This window comes from Suncus etruscus, chromosome 4 (assembly GCF_024139225.1).
Source record: "Suncus etruscus isolate mSunEtr1 chromosome 4, mSunEtr1.pri.cur, whole genome shotgun sequence".
Lineage (NCBI taxonomy): Eukaryota > Metazoa > Chordata > Mammalia > Eulipotyphla > Soricidae > Suncus > Suncus etruscus.
Window position 1 is genome coordinate 113,189,330 of NC_064851.1, and position 21,694 is coordinate 113,211,023.

Here is a 21,694-nt window from a genome sequence, read left to right on the forward strand (position 1 = left end):
CTGAATGCAATTAAGCATAAATAATGGATTTGAATATGAAAACATTTTACTATGCCCAGGTGAAACTACAGCCTGAATCTTATATGAAAGAAGAGGAGAAATTTTCTGTAAACAGGAAATTCTTTCCTTTAGATACATATCAATAGAGACACTATACACCCATAATATTCTTAAAAATATAATATACTTAAAAATACATAATATGATTTTTTTGGTGAACTGGTGCATTTCAAAGGATCCCCCTCTAAGACCCAGGATCTCATATATGTGTTTATATCAGTTTGGTTCATAGTTACAGAGTGGGGTGTGTGTGTGTAGATTTATATATTAATCTCTGAGAAAATTTTAATTATGTAATATAAGTTTATCAGTTGTAGCCATCACACTAGTCAGCAGTCCTTGGAGATTTATAAATAAAGCATAATTTTTAAAATCAACTTTAATTAGAATTATTTAGATACTATAAACCTTATTTATTTAGAAATAGGTTAATTTTTATAGTGTATTTATGGTGTTGTGCAATCATCCTTATAATCTAATTCTGGAAGATTTTATCACTTGGGAGAAAAACATCAAACCACACTTCCAATAGTAGCTTTTTTCATCCAGTATTCCCTGGAAGCCATTCATCAACTTTCTGCTTCAAAGAATCATGCTCTCTGGACATTTTATGTAAGTGGATCATGCACTTCTTTGTAATTGACATATTTTAATGTAGCATAGTGTTCTTGAGGTTTATATATATTTCATTTCAATGTCTCTTTACTTTTAATTTTTGTATAATGTTCTGTGCAATGAATGTCTCAATGTTTTATTCACCATTCATCAATAGACAGAAGTTTGAGGTATTTCCAACATTTGACCTTGAACATAGCTCATTAATAAACATATCACATGAACATATCACATTAATGATATGTAAATATATGTTGTATCTATGACATATATGTTTAGAAAAAGAAAAATATATCCTCTTTCATCAAGTCTGTATGTAATATTTTAAATAATTTTCAAAATGATTATGCCAATTATTTTAGCATTGAAAGAGAATTATACGTTCTCCATATCTTAATCATCCATTTCTCTATCTCTTTATATTGTAGTAATTACTGTGAATGTAAAATGATATCTCATTGTTATCTATGTGACTAGAGATCTCCAATGACAGGTGATGAGCATCTTTTAATATGCATTTTGATATTTTTATCTATTTTGAAACTATATTTATTTATATTTTATCACTTCCTTTAGCTGACTTTTTAAATATTTTTATTTAAGAACAATGATCACAACATGATTGTAGTTTGGTTTCAGTTATGAAAAGTACACTCCCGTTTACCAGTGAAACCTTCCCAACACCAATGTCTCCCATATAACTCCTCCCCCACACTTGCCTGACTTCAAGACATGCATTTTATTTCGTTCACTCACTACCATTGTCATGATAGTTGCTGCTATTTTTTTTAACTAACTGCACACATCAATCTTCATGGTATGCTTTATATCATAGGCTGTTCATTTCAAACCTCATCGCTAATGTCTCTGGATATTATTACCATACTGTCTTTTATTTTTGTAAATCCCACAGATGAGTGAGATTATTCTGTGTCTATCTCTTCCTCTGACTCATTTCACTCATCATAATAGTTTTCATTTCCGAGAAGCCATCTTGGGCCATGCAATTTCCAGCTGCCTGAGACTGGATTTCATCAGCGTTCCTGCCTGTGATCCTGCCTGCTTCAGAGGTGGGTCGGGACATACACACACTGATTCCTGCTGGTTTCTGCTGGGTGTCAGAAGGGCGCAGAAGCCATCTTGGGCCATGGTGTTTACAGCCACCTAAGACTGGATATTTCTGCCAGCAATCCTGCCTCCTACAGAGAGTTCTTGTCTGGCTCCACCCTCCTGCTGTGCCTTGGATAACCCAGAGGACTTGAAGGTAACACTTTGATTTACTTGTCTGTCTTTCCTGAATACTTGAAGCTCTCCTCAGAGGCCTAGGAAGCACACCCCCCAAAAAAAACTGTCATCTAGAGGCCACAGAAAAAGAGGCCACTCCACTTCACTTCAAGGCCACATACTCTTTGTAACCATTGAACCCCACCACAACACGCAGAAAAAAAATCACACTACAAGGGTGACAATGGGGAAACCTTGCAAGTAAACACTATGCACAAAGAATGAAGACGATAGCTCAGATGACCCAAAAAATTCCAACCATCTGATTAACCTCTGAGATAAGGAGTTTAGAATATAAATATGGAAGATGTTCGTAGAACTCAAAGAAAGCATAGATTGATCTGAACAGAACACAAAGACAGAAATCAGAAAACTCCAAAATGAAATCACAGATCTGAAAAACACGGTAGCTCAACTGAAAAACTCAGTGGATGACCTCTCCAGCAGGTTAACAGTTGCTGAGGACAGATTCAATGCGGTGGAAGATGATATGCAAAAAAATTCAACACAACAGAAGAAATTGGAAATGAAACTTAAGACAAATGATCAGGCAATGGAAAAATTACTCAAGGAATGCAAACAAATGAAAATATATATCTTTGATAAACTCATCAGAAACAATATAAGAATCATTGGAGTTCCAGAGGCCCAGGTAGGAGATCCCCAGGAAGAATCAACTGTCAAAGACATCATCAAAGAGATACTCTCAGAGGTAAAGACTACATGCAATCAAATCCTGCATGCCCAAAGGGTACCAGCTAAAAGAGACCAGAAGAAAAATACCCCAAGGCACATCCTCCTTACAATGACAAATCCCACCAATAGAGATAGAATACTGAAAGCAGCAAGTTCAAAAAGGAAAATCACATTCAAAGGAACATCCCTAAGACTTACAGCAGACATGTCACAAGAAACTCTCAAGGCCAGAAGAAAGTGGTGCGATATTGTGACAAGACTGAATGAAATGGATGGATGCCTCACCGAGAATACTGCACCCAGCCCCATTCATGTTCAGGTTTGAAGGAAGGATACATAGCTTCATGGATAAACAACAGCTCAGAAACTTCACAAATAAAAAACCAGCCTTAAAGGAAAAACTGAAAGGTATACTTTAAGACAAGAGAGACCAACAAACACTGCAAACTTATCTACAAAGATGACACTAAATCCAATGATAATCATCTCCCTCAATGTCAATGGACTAAATTCACCAATTAAAAGACACAGAGTGACAAAATGGATCAAAAAAGATTAATCCAACCTTAATAATCAGAACAAACAAACACTCAATATCAAAGGCTGGAAGTAAATCATCCAATGAAACAACACCCTTAAAAAAGTTGGGGTGGCCATAATAATATCTGATGACACCAACTTTATACTCAGAAAAGTTGTAAGGGACAAATATGTACACTTTGTACTAATCAAGAGGTATGTGCAACAGGAAGAAATCAGACTTTTAAACATATATGCACCCAATGAGAGACCAGCAAATTATCTAATACAGTTATTGACAAATCTCAAAAAAGACATCAATAATAACACAATAATTGTAGAAGACCTCAACATGGCCCTGTCAACACTTGATAGGTCAAGCAGACTGAAACCCAACAAAAACATACAAGCCCTGAAAAGTGCAATGGAAGAGAAAAAGACTAGTAGACGTTTTAGGACATTACACCCCAAAAAAACTTGGATACACATTCTTCTCTAATGTACATGGGTCATTCTCCAGGATAGACCACATGCTAACACATAAAACATACCTTCATAAAATCAAGAGGACAGAAATCGTGCAGGCTACCTTTCTGACCACAAGGCTCTGAAATTAGATTTGAACTACAAAGGTACACAGAAGAAAAACTTTAATAATTGGCAATTAAACAGCCTGTTACTGAACAACCAGCGGGTCCGAGATGAAATCAAAGAGAAATTCAAAACTTTCCTGGAAACAAATGATAATGAAGACACAAACTGCCAGAATCTATGGGACACAGCAAAAGTGGTCCTGAGAGGAAAATTTATAGCTTTGCAAGCACACATCAGGAAGGAAGAAGTGGCATACCTGAATGACTTAATGATGCAGCTCACAAAATTAGAAAATGACCAACAAAAGTACCCAAAAATAGGGAGACAGAAGGAAATAACAAAGCTGAAAACAGGAATCAATGAAGTGTAAACCCAAAAATCAATGCAAAAGATCAACAAAATCAGAAGTTGGTTCTTTGAAAAAATAAACAAGATTGATAGACCATTGGCAAAATTCATAAAGAGAGAGAAACCTGATAACATGTATTACGTATGAAAAGGGGGAGATCACGACAGATACTGCAGAGACTAAGAAACTTTATGCTACTAAACATGAGAACCTAGAAGAAATGGATAAACTCCTGGACACTTATAACTTTACACAGTTATGTAAGGAGGATGTAGCATAGCAAAACAACTCCATCACTATTGAGGAAATTGAAACTGTCATCAAACATCTGCCCAAAAAGAAAAGCCCAGGCCCAGATGGATGTACTATGAATTCTTTCAAACCTTTCAAGAGGAGTTACTACCAATCCTAGCCAGGCTCCCTCATGAAATTGAAAAATGGGAACACTCCCAAACAGTTTCTATGAAGCCAACATCACCTTGATACCTAAACCAGACAGAAATGCTGCCAAAAAAGAAAATTACAGACCAATATCCCTGAAGAGAATGCTGATGCAAAGATCTTCAACAAAATCCTGGCAGATAGGATCCAATGCATCATCAAGAAGATCATACACTATGACCAAGTAGGTTTAATCCTAGGAATAAAAGGATGGTTTAATATCCGTAAATCTATCAACATAATGCAAAACATCAACAGCAAGAATGATAAAAATTACATCATCATATAAATATAGGCAGAGAAAGCAAGCATTTGATTAGGTTCAACACCCATTCTTGATCAAAACTCTCAATAAGATGGGAATGAAAGGAACCTTTCTCAATCTAGTTGAAGCCATCTACCACAAGGCAATGGCAAATATTATCCTCAATGGAGAAAAACTAAAAGCCTTTCCTCTAAATTCTGGTATACTGGTGAGACTGTCCGCTCTCACCACTCCTCTTCAACATAGTACTGGAAGACTTGCTATAGCAATTAGGCAAGAAAAAGATGTCAAGGGAATCCAGATAAGAAAGGAAGAAGTCAAGCTCTCACTGTTTGCAGATGACATGAAACTCTACATAGAAAACTCTAAAGACTCTACCAAAAAGCTTCTAGAAACAATAGATTCATATAGCAAAGTGGCAGGCTACAAAATTAATACACAGAAAACAATGGCCTTTTAATACACCAATAATGATAGGGAAGAGAAGGACGTTAAGAAGACAATCCCATTCACATTAATGCCACACAAACTCAAATATCTTGGAGTCAACTTGACCAAAGATGTGAGGGCCTATACAAAGAAAATTATAAAGCCCTGCTCCAAGAAATAAGAGAGGACACACAGAAATGGAAACACATACCCTGCTCATGGATTGGCAGGATTAACATCATTAAAATGGCAATACTCCCCAAAGCATTATACAGATTTAATGCAATCCCTCTAAAGACAACCATGGCATTCTTCAAAGAAGTGAATCAAAAACTTATGAAGTTCATATAGAACAACAAACACCCTCAAATAGCTAAAGCACTCCTAGGAAAAAGGAATATGGGAGGCATTACTTTCCCCAACTTTAAACTGTACTACAAAGCAATAGTTATCAAAATAGCATGGTTTTGGAATAAAGACAGACCCTCAGATCAGTGGAATGGTTTAAGTTCTCAGAGAATGTTCCCCAGACATACAATCACCTAATTTTTGACAAAGGAGCAAGAAATCCTAAGTGGAGCAGGGAAAACATCTTCAACAAGTGGTGTTGGCAGAACTGGTTAGCCACTTGCAAAAAAAGTGAACATAGACCCCCAGTTGACATCATGTACGAAGGTAAAATCCAAATGGATTAAAGACCTTGATATCACACCTGATACCATAAGGTATTTGGAACAACAAGTAGTTAAAACACTCTATGACATTGAGACTAAAGACATCATCAAGGAGGAAACTGCACTTTCCAAACAAGTGGAAGCAGAAATCAACATATGGGAATACATTAAGCTGAGAAGCTTCTGCACCTCAAAAGAAATAGTACCCAGGATACAAGAGTCACCCATTGAGTGGGAGAAACTATTCACTCAACACCCATCAGATAAGGGGCTAATCTCCAAAATATACAAGGCACTGACAGAACTTTACAAGAAAAAAACATCTAATCCCATCAAAAAATGGGAAAAAGAAATGAACAGACACTTTGACAAAGAAGGAATTAAATGGCCAAAAAGCACATGAAAAAATGCTCCTCATCACTAATCATCAGGGAGATGCAAATCAAAACAACGATGAGATACCATCTCACACCACAGAGATTGGCACACATCACAAAAAATGAGAACATTCGGTGCTGGCGGGGATGTGGAGAGAAAGGAACTCTTATCCACTGCTGGTGGGATTGCCATCTAGGCCAATCTCTATGGAAATTGATATGGAGATTTCTCCAAAATTTGGAAATTTAGCTCCCATTTGACCTAGCTATTCCACTTCTAGGGATATACCCTAGGAGCACAAAATACAATACAAAAATCCCTTCCTCACACCTACATTTATTGCAGCACTATTCACAATATCCAGGCTCTGGAAACAACCAAGATGCTCTTCAACAGATGAATGGCTTAAGAAACTGCGGTACATATACACAATGGAAGATTATGCAGCCGTCAGGAGAGATGAAGTCATGAAATTTTCCTATACATAGATGTACATGGAATCTATCATACTGAGTGAAATAAGTCAGAGGGAGAGAGATAGATGCAGAATAGTCACACTCTTTTATGGGTTTTAAGAAAAATAAAAGTCATTTTTGCAACAATCCTGAGACAATGAGAGGAGGGTTGGAACTTCCAGCTCACTTCATGAGGCTCACCACTAAGAGTGGTGAGTGCAGTTATAGAAATAACTACACTGAGAACTACCATAACCATGTGAATGAATGAGAGAACTGGAAAGCCTGTCTAGAGTACAGGTGGGGTGGGATGGAGGGAGATTGGGACATTGGTGGTGGGAATATTGTACTTGTGAAGGGGGGTGTTCTTTACATGACTGAAACCTAATCACAATCATATTTGTAATCAATATGTTTAAATAAAGATATAATAAAATAGTTTTCATTTCCATCCATGTATAGGACAATTTTATGATTTTCTTTTTCCCAATGCCCGCATTTTGATATGTATTACAGTTTCTTTACCCACTCATCTGTTATTGGGTATCTGAGTTGTTTCCAGATTATGGCTACTATAAATAGAGATGCAATGAACATAGGCATGCAGAGGGCATTTTTTATTGTGCGTTTGTGTTCCTAGGGTTTATACCTAGGAGTGGTATAGCTGGATTATATGGGAGTTCAGTTTTTTGAGGAATATCTTATTGTTTTCCAGAAAACCTGTACTAGACAGAATTCTCACCAGCAGGGAATGAGAATTCCTTTCTCCCCACTTCCCCATCAGCACTGATAGTTCTTGTTCTTTGTGATGTGTGCCAATCTCTGTAGCTTGAAATGGTACTTAATTGTTGTTTTGATTTTCATCTCCCTGATGATTAGTATGTAGAATATTTTTTTCGTGTGTACTTTAGCCATCTGTAGTTCTTCTTTGGGGAGGTGTCTGTTCATTTCTTCTCCCATTTAGTGGGGTTAGATTTTTTTCCTTGTTAATTTCTGACAGTGCTATATGTAAGTTAGCCCCTTATCTGATATGTATTGGGTGAATAATTTCTCTCTTTCTATGCATGGCCTTTGTATCCTAGTCAGTCTTTCCTTTGAGGTGCAGAAACTTTTCAGTTTAATGTAGTCACATATGTTATCTCTGTTACCACTTGTTTGGACAGTGGTTTTTCCTCCTTGAAAATGCCTTTAGTATCAATGAAATGGAGTGTTTTCCCTAAATGATCATATATACCTTGTGGTTCTGGGTTTGATGTCAAATCTTTAATCCATTTGGATTTGTCCTTTGTGCATGGTGTTAGATGGAGTCCGAGTTCTCTTTTGTGCTTGTGGCTGGCCTGTTGTCCCAACACCACTTGTTAAAGAGACTTTACTTGCTGCATTTTTCTTTTCTTGCACCTTTATAAAATATTGTTTGATTGTTTGTCTGGGAACATTATCTAAAATCTCTAGTCTATTTCTTTGGTTTGAAAGTCTGTCTTCATTTCAAAAGAATGATGTTTTAATGACTAGTGCTTTTTAATACAATTTTAAATAGAGGAAAGTGATGCCTCCGATATTCTTTTTTCATAAGGGTTGTTTTAGCTATTCTCATGGGTGTTTTTTGTTTCAAATTAATTGCAGGATCCACTTCTTTGAAAAATGTTATGGGTATCCTTAGAAAAAATTTATTAAATATGTACAATGCTTTGGGGCGTATTGCCATTTTAATGATGTTGATCCTCCCAATCCTTAAACAGGGTATGTGTCCCCATCTATTTGTGTACTCTTTTATTTCTTGAAGCAGTGTTTTGTATTTTTCTTTGTAAAGTTCCTTCACCTCTTTAATAAAGTTGATGCCAAGATATTTGAGATTCTGTGACAGTATTGTGAATGGATTGTTTTTTTTAAGGTCCATTTCTTCCCTATCATTATTTGTGTATAAGAAAACATTGATTTTTTTTTTTTGATTTTTGGGTCACACCCAGCTGTGCTCAGGGGTTACTCCTGGCTTTGTGCTCTGAAATAGCTCCTGGCAGGCATGGGGGAACATGTGAGGTGCCAGGACTCAAACCACCATTTGTCCTGAATTGGCTGTGTGCAAAACAAAAGCCCTACCACTGTGCTATCTCTCTGGCCCCAAAGCCATTAATTTTTTGGGTTTTGGGCCACACTGGTGACTCAGCTCAAGAGTTACTCCTGGCAATGCACTCAGAAATCACTCCTAGCTTGGGGGACCATATGGGATGCCTAAGGATGGAACCTTAGTTTGTCCTAGGCTAGCACGAGCAAGGCAGTCTTACCACTTGTGCCACCACTCCATCCCCAAAGCCATTCATTTTTATGTTAATTTTGTAGCCTGCCACTTTGCTATACAAATTTATTGTTTCTAGAAGCTGTTAGAGTCTTTAGGGCATTCTAAATATAGTAACATGTCATCTGCTAACAGTGAAAGCTTGATTTCTTCCTTTCCTATCTGGATGCCTTTGATATCTTTTGTTTGCCTATTTTCTATGGTAAGTACTTCCAGTGCTATGGTAAATAGGAGTGGCAAGTGGGGGCAGCCTTGTCTTGTACCAGATTTTAGAAGGAAAGCTTTTAGTTTGTCTCCATTAAGTATAATATTTGCCATGGGCTTGTGGTACAAAGCATTGACTATATTGAGAAAAGTTCCTTCCATTCCCATCTTGTTAAAAAGTTTTTATCATGGGCATAGCGGCATTTGCCTTGCAAGCAGCCGATCCAGTACCAAAGGTGGTTGGTTCGAATCCTGGTGTCCCATATGGTCCCCCGTGCCTGCCAGGAGCTATTTCTGAGCAGACATCCAGGAGTAACCCCTGAGCAATGCCGAGTGTGGCCCAAAAACCGAAAGTTTTTTTATCATGAATGGATTTTGAACCTTACCAAATGCTTTCTCTGCATCTATTGATATGGTCATATTGATTTTATTTTTTCTTTTGTTGATATAATATTTTATGTTGATTGATTTACTATGTTAAACCATCCTTGCATCTCTGGAATAAAACATACTTGGTCATGGTATGGCTTATTGATGAGTTATTGTATCCTATTTGTTAGGGTTTTGTTGAGGATCTTTGCATCTGTGTTTATCAGTGATATTGGTTTGTAGTTTTCTTTTTGGCATAAACTTTGCTCTAGGTATCAGGGTGATGTTAGCTTCATAACATTACTTCATAACATAACATAACTATTTGGGAGTGTTTCTTTTTCTTCAATTTTTCGAAGAGCCTGAAAAGGATTGGTAGAAGGTCCTCTTGAAAGGTGGGTAATAATTTGTTAGTGAATCCATCTGAGCCTGCGCTTGTGTTTTGGGGAAGACTTTTGATTACCACTTTAATTTCCTCAATAATTTTGGCTCTGTTTAGATATGCTAGATTATCCTGGTTCAACAATGGAAAATTATCCAAGTTCATGAATTTATTCATCTTCCAGGTTCTCATGTTTTGTGGCAGAAAATTTCTCAAACTAGTCTCTTATTAGCCTTTGAATCTCTGTATTATCTGTAGTTATATCCCCCTTTTTGTTTCTATCCCAGTTTATTAATTTTCTCTCTCCCTTTCTTTGTGAGTTTTTCTAGATGTTAATCAATCTTGTTTATTTTTTCAAAGAACTAACTTTTACTTTCATTGATATTTTGGATTGTTCATTGATATTTTGGATTGTTCTTTTGATTTCCACTTCATTAATTTCTGCTCTAATCTTTATTATTTCCTCTGCCTACATATTTTTTATTTCTTTTGTTGATCACTTTCTAATTTTAATAGCTGTGTCATTAAATTATTTAAGTAGACCCCTTATTCCTTTCTTATGTGTGCTTGCAAAGCTATGAATTTTCTTCTTATTACCACTTTTGCCATGTCGCACAAATTCTGATAATTCACATTTTTTCCAAGAATCTTTTGATTTCCTCTTTGATTACATCTCTGACCCACTAATTGTTCAGTAATGATCAGCTTAATATCTAGGTTAGGGGTGGCGAACACGCCTCTTATCATTATTTTGTATACTGTAGCTCTTTGCCAAGTTTAGATTTTGTTCTGCTGCTTCTGAGGAGGGACCTCTGAGGAGAGATCTCCCATTGCGTAGTCCTGCCCCCAGTTTATGTCATTCTGTCTCCCATCCCTCGGAAACAACTGCGCGGGCCAGTGAGCAGGGGGTGGGGTGGGGGTTCGTGTGTCACATGTTGGGTCACATCTTGCCATTAGTTCTTAGTGTGGAGGACACAGCACACCCTCATCATCACTGCAGGAGTTTTACCTTCACTCAAAATGGCAAAATGCAATATGTGTTTCATATATTATTGTTAAAATTATATGCTTTTGTCTGTTTTGGCAGGTCACTGCGTGGTGTGGCTCTCTGACTCTCACAGTTTAAAATTTTGGCTCTTTTTGTCGAACTTGTTCACTACCCCTGATCTAGGTTTTAAAGTTTTTCTTTGTGGCTCACTTCTAATTTCAGTGCATTGTGATCTGAGAAGGTAGATGTACAATTTCTACCCTCTAGATTTTATGAATGTATGTTTTATGACCAGTATGTTGTCTATCCTGGAGAATGACCCATATGCATTGGAGAAAAATATGTATCCAGTTTTCTGAGGGTGGAGTTCCATCTATATATACTAGGCCACTTTCTTTCATTTCTCCTTTCAGAGCTAGTGTATTTTTGCTGGGTTTCAGTCTGGTTGACCTATTAAGGACTGAAACAGTGGTTTTGAGGTCTCCCACTAGTATGGTCTTGCTATTGATGTCCCATTTTCAGATTTGTCAACAATTATATTAAATATTTTGCTGGTCCCTAATTTGGTATGTATATGTTTAGGTATGTGATTTCTTCCTGCTTTACATATCCCTTGATTATTATGAAATGTCCAACTTTGTCCCTTATAGCTTTTCTGAGTCAAAAGTTTGTGTCATCTGATATTAATATGGTCACATCTGATATTAATATGGCCACTCCAGCTTTTTTAATGCACATTTGCTTTATAATTGCCCTCCAATCTTTGATATTGAAACTGTGTTTGTTCTGACTATTCAGATGTGTTTCTTCTAAGCAGCAGAAAGTTGGATTCAGATTTTTTATCTATTTTGCCACTATATTTTATCTGATGCATTTAGTTCATTGACATTGTCATGGGATTTTGTGTCACTTTTATGTAAGACTTTGGTGTGTCTTGTGGTCTGTCTTGTCTTAAATTAGACCTTTAAAGTATTGGGTTTTATTAAGGCTGGTTTTGAGTCTGGAAATTTTCTGAGCTGTTGTTTATTCTTGAAGCTGTGTATCCTTTTTTCAAACCTGAATGTAAGTCTAGATGGGTGAAGTATTCTAGGTGAAGCATTCATTTCATTAAATTTTGTCACTATATTCCACCATTGCCTTTGGGCCTTAAGGATTTCTTTTGACAGATCTGCTGTGACAGGTCTGTGCTCCTTTGAATATAATTTCCCTTTACGATCTTGCTCCTTTCAGTATTCTATGCCTATCTATGGGGTTTGTTATTGTGATTAGAATGTATCTTGGGGTGCTTTTCTATGAATCTCTTTTAGCTTATACTCTTCAAGCATGGTGGATTTGGTTGCATGCAGTCTTCCGTTCTGGGAGTTTCTCTGTAATGACGTCCTTGCCTGTTTATTCTTCTTGGAGGTTTTTTTTTCCCTAGGTATCTGGGACTTCAATCATTCTTATGTTGTTTCTGTTGAGTTTATCAAAGAATTTTATATTCATCTGTTTATATTCTTTGATACTTTTTTCCCACTGTCTGATCATTTTAATGCTCTTTTCCAATCTCTCCTGGTGTATGGAGTTTTTATTCATGTCTTCTTCTAGCTATTGATCTCCTCAATTGCTATTACTCTGTTAGAGAGGCTTTAGAGTGAGTTTTTCATTTTGCTACCAAGTTTTTTATTCGTGCTTTTCAGTTTGGAGGGTTTTTTCATTTCTATTTTCATATCTTCTTGGTTCTTATTTGTGGTTCATTCAGTTTATTTTGTGCTTTCTTTGAGTTATATGAGGATCTTCCATATTGCATCTCTAAATTTCTTATTTGAGAGGGTAAATAAGTGGTTGGCACTTTTTGGGTCATCAGAGCTAACATATTCATTCTCTATGCATGGTGTTAGCCTTTGTTATTTCCCAATTGTCATGCTTGCAATGTGGTGTTTTCTAGGTGTTGTGCTGAGGTTCATTGACTAGGAGATGTGCATAGTTGAGAAGTGAAGCTGAATGGGTGAGGCCAGATCACCTCTGTTGATATGCCATTAGGAGCTCTTCTGGGTGGGTGGTTCACAGCAATAGCAATGGTAGGACAAGATGGCCCCCATGTGCAAATGCACACCTCCTTTACCTGATTTTTAAAAAATTGATTTAAAAAATTTTAAAAAATTGATTTAAAAAATTAAAAAAATAATTCTTTATTATTGATTTGTATCTATTTTCTTTCATTTACTGGTTACCTTTTTACTTTCTTAATAATATTTAGCATAGGTTTTTTTAGTTCCCTTTTAGTTTGATAGTTTAGCTTATAATTATTTTCTTTGATGTCCTATAAATTGGATTTTATATTTCAGAAATAATCAGGCCACAAAAATTTTCTTTGTGCTTTTATTTATTTATTTATTTATTTGTTTGTTTATTTATTTATTCATTTTAGGTTTTTGGGTCACACCCTGCAACGCTCAGGTGTTACTCCTGGCTCTACACTCAGAAATCGCTCCTGGCGGGCTTGGGGGACCATATGGAATGCCAGGATTTGAACCACTGTCCTTCTGCATGGAAGGCAAGCGCCTTACCTCCATGCTATCTCTCTGGTCCCTGTGTTTTTATTTTTTAAAAATTGTGTAATAAAGCTTGTTTTTTGGTTTGTGGCCCATCTTGAATTCACTTTGAGTGACAGTATATAGGGCTAAAATTCCATTATTTAATACTATTGTTGAAGAGACCATTCTTGCCATTGGATAGGCTTAGACCCTTTTGAAAGAGCAGAAAAAATAGTATAGCAGGTAGAGTGCTGGCCTTGCACATATGCCACTGTCCTGAGTTAGATGGTTCAATGAATCCACCAGAAGTGATCTCTAAACTGAGAGCCAGGAGTAAGCCCTGAGTATTGTTTGCTGTGACCAAAACCAAACAAAATAAAAATCAAATTACTATAAATTATCATTTCTATACCTCTACTCTGTATTATCAGCTTTTTCTCTTAATATTACTTAAACTATTCTAGGCCCTTTTCATTTACTATACTTATTTTTACAATCAGCTTGTCGATTTATGAGTAAAAGGCAATTAGGACTTTGCTAGAGAAAGACTGATTCTGTAGCTTAGTTTGGAAGTATTGTAATGAAAACCACATTTAGATTTTCCTGAATTACTTCATAATAACTCACCCCATTTATTTCAGTCACCTTTCATTTTTCTCCACTATTTATTTTATTTTTTAAATTGCATTATTATACTTACTATTTTTTTATTTTATATTTTTTGTTTCTTTGTGCCACACCCTGTGATGCCCAAGGGTTACTCATGGCTATGCACTCAGAAATTGTTCCTGGCTCACGGGACGATGTGGGATGCCAAGGATTGAACCAAGGTCCTTCCTGCATCAACCACATGCAAGGCAAATGCCCTACCACTGTGCTATTGCTCTAGCGTCTATTTATTTTATTTTTAATATTGCATTATTGTACTTACTTTGCTAATTTTTTTTTCTTTTTTGGTTTTGGGGTCACACCCGGGGGCACTCAGGGCTAACTCCTGGCTCTGTGCTCAGAAAACGCTGCTGGCAGGCTTCTGGAGTCAGTCCAAGGTTGACTGAGTGCAAGGCAAACTCTCTACCCTTGTGCTATAGCTCCAGTTGCTGCTAAATTTATTTCTAAGCTATTTATCTATTTAGTACTCTGGTAAAGGGAATTTGTTAGTATACAAATGAGAATTAATTCATATACACTGGTGTATATCCTGTAATCTTGCTGAAATAAATTCTTTTTCAAGTAAATTTTAAATGACCTCCTTAGATTTTCCAGATAAAGTGGCTGGAGTAATATAGTCTGGTAGGGTATTTGCCTTACATGTAGCTCATCAGGGTTTGGGACCTGCCTCCCCATATAGTCTCTTGTTACCACTAGGAGTGATCCCTGAGACCAGAAACAGGAGAAAGATCTGAGCATCACTGGGTGTGACCAAAAGTTAAAAAAAAAAATATTTTCCCTATACAAAGTAATATCTATGGTCATGAGACTTTTGTATATACTATAAATGCATTCTTTTTAAATATAAGCCCTTTAAAATTTCCTTTCATTTAATTGTTGGCTTTAAACCAACTGCTTGGAAAAAAAATGCTTAAAACCTCTAAACACATGTTTATAGAAGAGACAAGAAGCCAGCCATAATTTAGGGAGGAGCATTTGGTTTTCTGTCATTAAGTTTGATGTTAGCTGTAAGTTTTTGAAAAGTGCTTTTTATCAAATATGAGAAAATTTTCTTCTAGTTTGTTAAGTGCTTTATTTAAAAGTACTTGAATTTTGACAAATCTTTTTTTCACAATTGAGGCAATTATGTAGCTTTATAAAAATTTACCCATATATTATTTTATGTTGACTAAATTTAAGATTAACTTGTTCAAATGATGCTGAGAAAGGTTTCTGACTGAAACTTACCTCATGATATGACGAAATTTTCCTAAATATGCCATGTTATTTTTTTCTTTCATAATAAGATAAAAAAAATGTCATGTAGATAAATATGAGCATGTTAACTCATGGACCTCATTTTTTTTTTTTTTTTGGTTTTTGGGTCACACCAACGGTGCTTAGGGATTACTCCTGGCTCTATGCTCAGAAATTGCTCCTGGCAGGCTCGGGGGACCATATGGAATGCAGCTGTCCTTCTGCATGCAAGGCAAACACCCTACCTCCATGCTATCTCTCCAGCCCCATGATCTCATCATTTTTAAAATAGTTATCAGACAGAATAAAATGAAAAATTAGGTAATATAGATCGACATTTATTTTAAGGATCTATTTCTATATAATGGAAAAGCATTGGAATACAGAAGGTAGAAATATTATATTTAATTAACATAATCACTTGATAATCACTTCTCATAATGGAAACATAAAGACAAAAATACATAGAAATATTAATCTTGGTTTTTTAGTGTTTTTGAGTATGCTTAAGGTTATAAATGAGAAATAGTATGTTTTCTTATTGTTTTATTTAATAGTTCCTAACTATTAATTCATAAAATAACACATTATATTTAAGGAGGTATTTATCTGCAGCTATATTTTTTCTTAGCATTGATTTCTGGTTCTCGATAAGTCTTTAAAGGCAACACAAATATAGACAAGGATTAAGCTATTTAAATAGTTAATTTTTATTTTTATTTTACAAAGTGATTTTAATTATTAAAACAAGGTAAAATAATGAATCTTAAAGTATGTTGGCATATATGAGATGATAATACAATGTGAAGTATAAGATTGGTGTGCTTCTCCCTCAACCACAACACTCACATTATATTGTTTCTAGTTGCAAGCAGAAAAATCAGAAAAATGTGCTCTTAGAAACCAACATTCACATATGATTCAGTATCTCAAGCCCTTGTAGAATTAAATTTTACCTTTATATTATTATTAAATAAAATTAAGTCACAGAATTATTATTCAAGCAAAATGGTGACCTTTAACTTAATACAAAAACACACCTTTTTTCCCCCAATTGTTGCATTTGTTACAACCAAATAGGAAAGTTTACATGTATCGAAGTGCGATTCCATCTTGAGCGACAAATGGGATATTACCTGATCCAGATGTACATCCCAAGCCTCCTGATCGTTATCCTATCCTGGGTTTCATTCTGGATCAACATGGATGCTGCCCCAGCCAGAGTAGCTCTAGGAATCACCACTGTACTGACCATGACCACACAGAGTTCAGGATCACGAGCTTCCTTACCAAAGGTAAGTGCCCTACATGAACAAATGCTTCTATTTGCACAAATATTTAGGTGAGCACGCATATTAACTTTAACTTCTTGTCCTATATCTTTCAGAAGTATTCACTCTGCCTAACTCAAATTTATATTTAACTTGTAAAATACAGAAATAAAAAGTTCTACAAATCCCAAATGACCCCTAAGATAGTTTATGTGATGATCTCTAATCATTTAAAATACTATTGGGGCCGGAGAGATAGCATGGAGGTAAGGCATTGCCTTGCATGCAGAAGGACAGTGGTTTGAATCCTGGCATCCCGTATGATCCACAGAGCCTGCGGGAGGCGATTTCTGAGTATTGAGCCAGGAGTAGCTCCTGAGTGCTGCCGGGTGTGACCCAAAAACAAAAACAAAATAAAATAAAATAAAATATGAATACTATTGTATACACTATGCCTTAATTTCTATACTAAAATAGCTAATTTTATATAACATATGAATGTTAAAATCTATATTTGAAACCTTAGAAAGATGTAAAAATGCATATACATGGAATTTGTATGGTATGATTTGATGCAGGGTGAAATTTGTTTTCTACCACTGAACAGTGTCCTCAGTCCAAAATAATTGCTTTAAATTGCAGCATAATCGTTTGTTGCATGGGTGTGTAATCATTTGATTACTGTTAGGATTGATGTAAGAATATTTGTATAGTGAGCACTATACATAAAAAGACACATGGGGCCGGGCGGTGGCGCTCAAGTTAAGGTGCCTGTCTTGCCTGCGCTAGCCTTGGACGGACCGCGGTTCGATCCCCCGGTGTCCCATATGGTCCCCCAAGCCAGGAGCAACTTCTGAGCACATAGCCAGGAATAGCCCCTGAGCATTACCGGGTGTGGCCCAAAAATAAAAAAAAAAAAAAGAAAAGACACATGTATTTATTTTACATCTATATGTGTGCACATATATACACATGTCTACATAGATTGTAAACATCTAACCTTACATGTGTTTAGTTTTATTTTCATTGTATAATTCCTATAATAGGAAAAATTGTGCACAGCCATTGACATTGACAGTTATTGCCAATTTCTCTCAATAAAAATAACCCCACAATGACATTCTTTCATTGAACTATGCCCTGGGCAAATAGAGTATTTCTATTGATGTATGTATATGTTCATGTTTGTATTTTTCTTGCTGGTCTTTAAACATCCAAGTAAGTAGAAGAAAGAGCTTATCAAATGATAATTTTTAGTCTATCCTGAACTGCTACAATCAACAAAAAACTGTTGCTTTGAGAGTTTTATAAAAGACACTGAATAAACTAGAAAGTTCTTTCCATGCATTTAGAAGCACAGTAATGTAAAAATACTTCCTTCTTTTAAATAATTTTATAGAAAAGTCTGCCATATAAGTTAAGTAATTTTATCCTGCTTCCAAAAATCCTCATCATGATTTTTATTACAACAACTTTTTCAATGTTAAACATTAGTTTTACTTGTGAATTTAATGCTATCACCTAGCATTATACATCTACTGTCATCATCTCCTTAACTCTAGGAATGAATTTACCAGGGTAAAATTTCTAAATAAATAAAAGTTAACAAGATATTTTTATTAAAATGTCTTAGTTATGATAACAAGCACTTTTTCTTCTGTCATGTTAATGTTGATTTTTTGGGGGGGGGGGTTTGGGCCACACCCAGTGACACTCAGGGGTTACTCCTGGCTATGCGCTCAGAAGTTGCTCCTGGTTTGGGGGACCATATGGGATGCCTGGGGATCGAACCGCGGTCCGTCCTAGGCTAGCGCTGGCAAGGCAGATACCTTACCTCTAGCATCACCACGCCGGCCCCATGGTTGTTTAAAAAAAAAAAAAAAAACAATAGGGTCTACTTTTTATTATCAAATATTTGTATACTTATAAATATACAAAATAGTTTATATATTTTATAAATCTTATATAAAAATTGTCCATATCAACCTATGTTTACATTTTTGTTATATTTTATTGGTTATAAGACAGATTATAATTTAGGTACATAAGCCTCTTCAAACAATGTTGTATGAAAAATTATCCAGGTGAAAAGCACAAATAACTTCTAAGATTATTGAATCTTCATATTAATATCATATTGAATTCTAAAGTAAATTTTAGATAAATGTATAAATATCTCTGGTGCTGAAAAATAGATGGATTTTCATAAACAAGTTAATTTTAAAATAGAAATGTACATCTACTCATTGAATTTATTAAAAGCTTATAATATAATTTACCAACTAAAAAAGTAAAAAAATGCTCAAATTTCATGAAGCTACAGCTTTTTTAAGGCACAACATAAAGACATTTGGATTCAGAGATTAAGATAGAATTGGGAGCGTCAGAGAGAAAGTACAGCGGTAGGGTTTTTGCCTTGCACACAGCCGATCCAGGACTAATGTGCTTGTGGTTTGGACTAATGGACTAATGTGGTTTGAATCTTGGCATCCCATATGGTCCCCCATGCCTGCCAGGAGCGATTTCTGAGCACAGAGCCAGGAGTAACCCCTGAGTGCCACTGGGTGTGACCCAAAAGCCAAAAAAAAAAATAGAATTGGGAAAATACAAAAGGATAAAGTAGATACTTTTAAAAAAATCAGCTTAAGGGGGCCCAGAGAGAGCACAACAGCATTTGGCTTGCAAGCAGCCGATTCAGGACCAAAGGCGGTTGGTTCGAATCCCGGTGTCCCACATGGTCCCCTGTGCCTGCCAGGAGCTATTTCTGAGCAGACAGCCAGGAGTAACCCCTGACACCGCCGGGTGTGGCCCCCCCCCCCAAAAAAATCAGCTTAAGGGGCCGGAGCAGTGATGCAAGCGGCAGGGTGTCTGCCTTCCACGCACTAACTTAGGACAAATTTCGGTTTGATCCCCTGGGGTCCCAATATGGTCCCCCAAGCCAGGAGTGATTTATGAGTGCATAGCCAGGAGTAACCCCTAAGCATCACCTGATGTGGCCCCAAAAAACAAAAAAGAAAAAGAGAAGAGGAAATAAACGTAAAAAGATTGAGTATAGATGCAATTTAATATAAAAATGTGTATATTCATATTCTTTTCTCAAAACAAAAATATAAATTTTAAAGCCATAACCTCAGGAAAGGAAAACATTTAACCATGAGTTTAGTAGTATGCATAATTATACAGTTACTACGTTTCATATCAATGACAACTGAAAATATTATAGTGAGTTTAATCACGAGTCACCCAAAACTTATCAGCAACGTAATGTCTGAAGATTATATTTATGGTGTAATAGACTGAATATAATCAATTTTGTATGTACATTAACAATTATAAAGAAAGATACAACAGACATAGTTTAATTCATGTACATCTTTAGCATCTGCCTTCCTAATTAACTTGAATTAGTTTTATGAGTAAAGTAATTTGAAAGAGTAGAACTGTAAATAAATGCAATTAAATTCTGATTCTTATTTGGAGAGCAATAAAAACAAGTAAAGAACCATAGTTGATATCTCCAACTATGCATTTTAAAATTTGCTATTCTCAAATTAAATAATGAACATCTTTTGTAATACTGGAAACTGTTTCCACTATTCTTCAACTGACAAAATCTAGGAAGAAAATGAAATCAAATTCAGGAAAACAATAGGAATTATCAAGCACAGAAAGAAAGAACTAACAAATCATGAAGTTATGTTAATTGCTCAGTGCTTTGTTCAGGCTCGGTGCCATTATATCCTATAGCATAAGGAGTTTGGCAATCAGTCAACTCAGACTCAGAGTAGGAAATCTCAAAGAATATTCTTGAGAAAGCACCATAAAAAACTAGATTTTGGAGTTCTCTTTGATATTTCCTCTTGCATTAGTCTCTTCTTTCACATAATAAAAAGTGTATACTATTTAGATCAAAACTCCTGGGATTTACTTCTTGGCACTTGAAACTTTGCTTTTCTACAATGACATTATGGGGTGTACAGAAGAATGATATGTGTGCATTCTATTGATATCTTTTAAAGTTTTATCTTTGTGTTCAGAAGGGTGGATGAGTCACAAAAAGTGTAGGTGATCCTATAGCTAATTTCATGGAGGAATATATAAACCATGATAAGAACTGCCTTTATTTTGAATTTGTTGATGGATTTTAATAAGTGTGCCAACCTAACTTCTGTGTAAAGATTGAAAAAAAAAGAGGCAGAAGTAGAAGTAGTGACATATTGAAAGAGCCCCTATTGTTTAAAGCAGATGAAGGTCTGAAAGCAGAGGTGGATTGTAGGAAATGGTGTTTGAATATTTTTATTATTTATTCATGATAATGTGTGTGGAATAAAATAGACAAGATAGGCTTTTGAATGAGATTCCACTTCAGAGTGGCTTTGGTGTCAGGAATGACCTTGGTAAGAAGTGTTAATTGTAACTGATGAGAGATTGGGTGAGCTGATGAATTATAGGACTTTGGAAGTTACTAGTAGGTAGACACATGCAGATCTCAGATGTCAATTGTAAATGAAAGCAAAACAAACCAGATATGACTTTTCTACAAATAATCAATATCCACTAAAGGGTACAAAATGATATTTATGTGGTTGACCTTGCCATGCCAGGTATAAATGATATTCTGTTTCCTTGTTCTCCCCAGCCATCTTTCTATGTGTACAAAGCTACTTTTCCTCTGCCTTTTTTTTTTTGACTATGTTTCCTTTCCACCTTGTTCTTTTTCTATAGTCCTACAGGTACCCCACCCCATCACCATTATGAGACTTTGCATCTCCCCACTCCTATTTACATGATTTTCACCTGTGGCTCTGTTGAAATACCCTGAGGACACACAAGGAATCATATATCCCCAGGTTGATAAATCCTGGATTAGTCAGCCTTTAGTTAATAACAAGTTCTTAACTTGTTTTTATAGCAAATTTTTATATTCACCCCAAAGCTTTTTCCCAAACTTTGAGATCCCAACATATGATTTCTTTTTCAAAATCACTAACTCTAAAACTGTAGAAT

At 35.8% G+C, this 21,694-nt stretch overlaps 1 protein-coding gene and 1 pseudogene across 1 annotated transcript in view; one reads left to right on the forward strand and one right to left on the reverse strand.

The window, feature by feature from the left end:
- The window catches only part of LOC126005982 (prefoldin subunit 3-like), a 1,144,584-nt pseudogene that overhangs the window by 796,266 nt on the left and 326,624 nt on the right, over positions 1-21,694 (reverse strand).
- The window catches only part of GLRA3 (glycine receptor alpha 3), a 559,340-nt gene that overhangs the window by 504,057 nt on the left and 33,589 nt on the right, over positions 1-21,694 (forward strand). Inside the window, exon 6 of the mRNA XM_049771299.1 lies at positions 16,497-16,711. Within this exon, the coding sequence (XP_049627256.1) occupies positions 16,497-16,711 (215 nt within the window). The remainder of the gene's footprint in view (positions 1-16,496; positions 16,712-21,694) is intronic.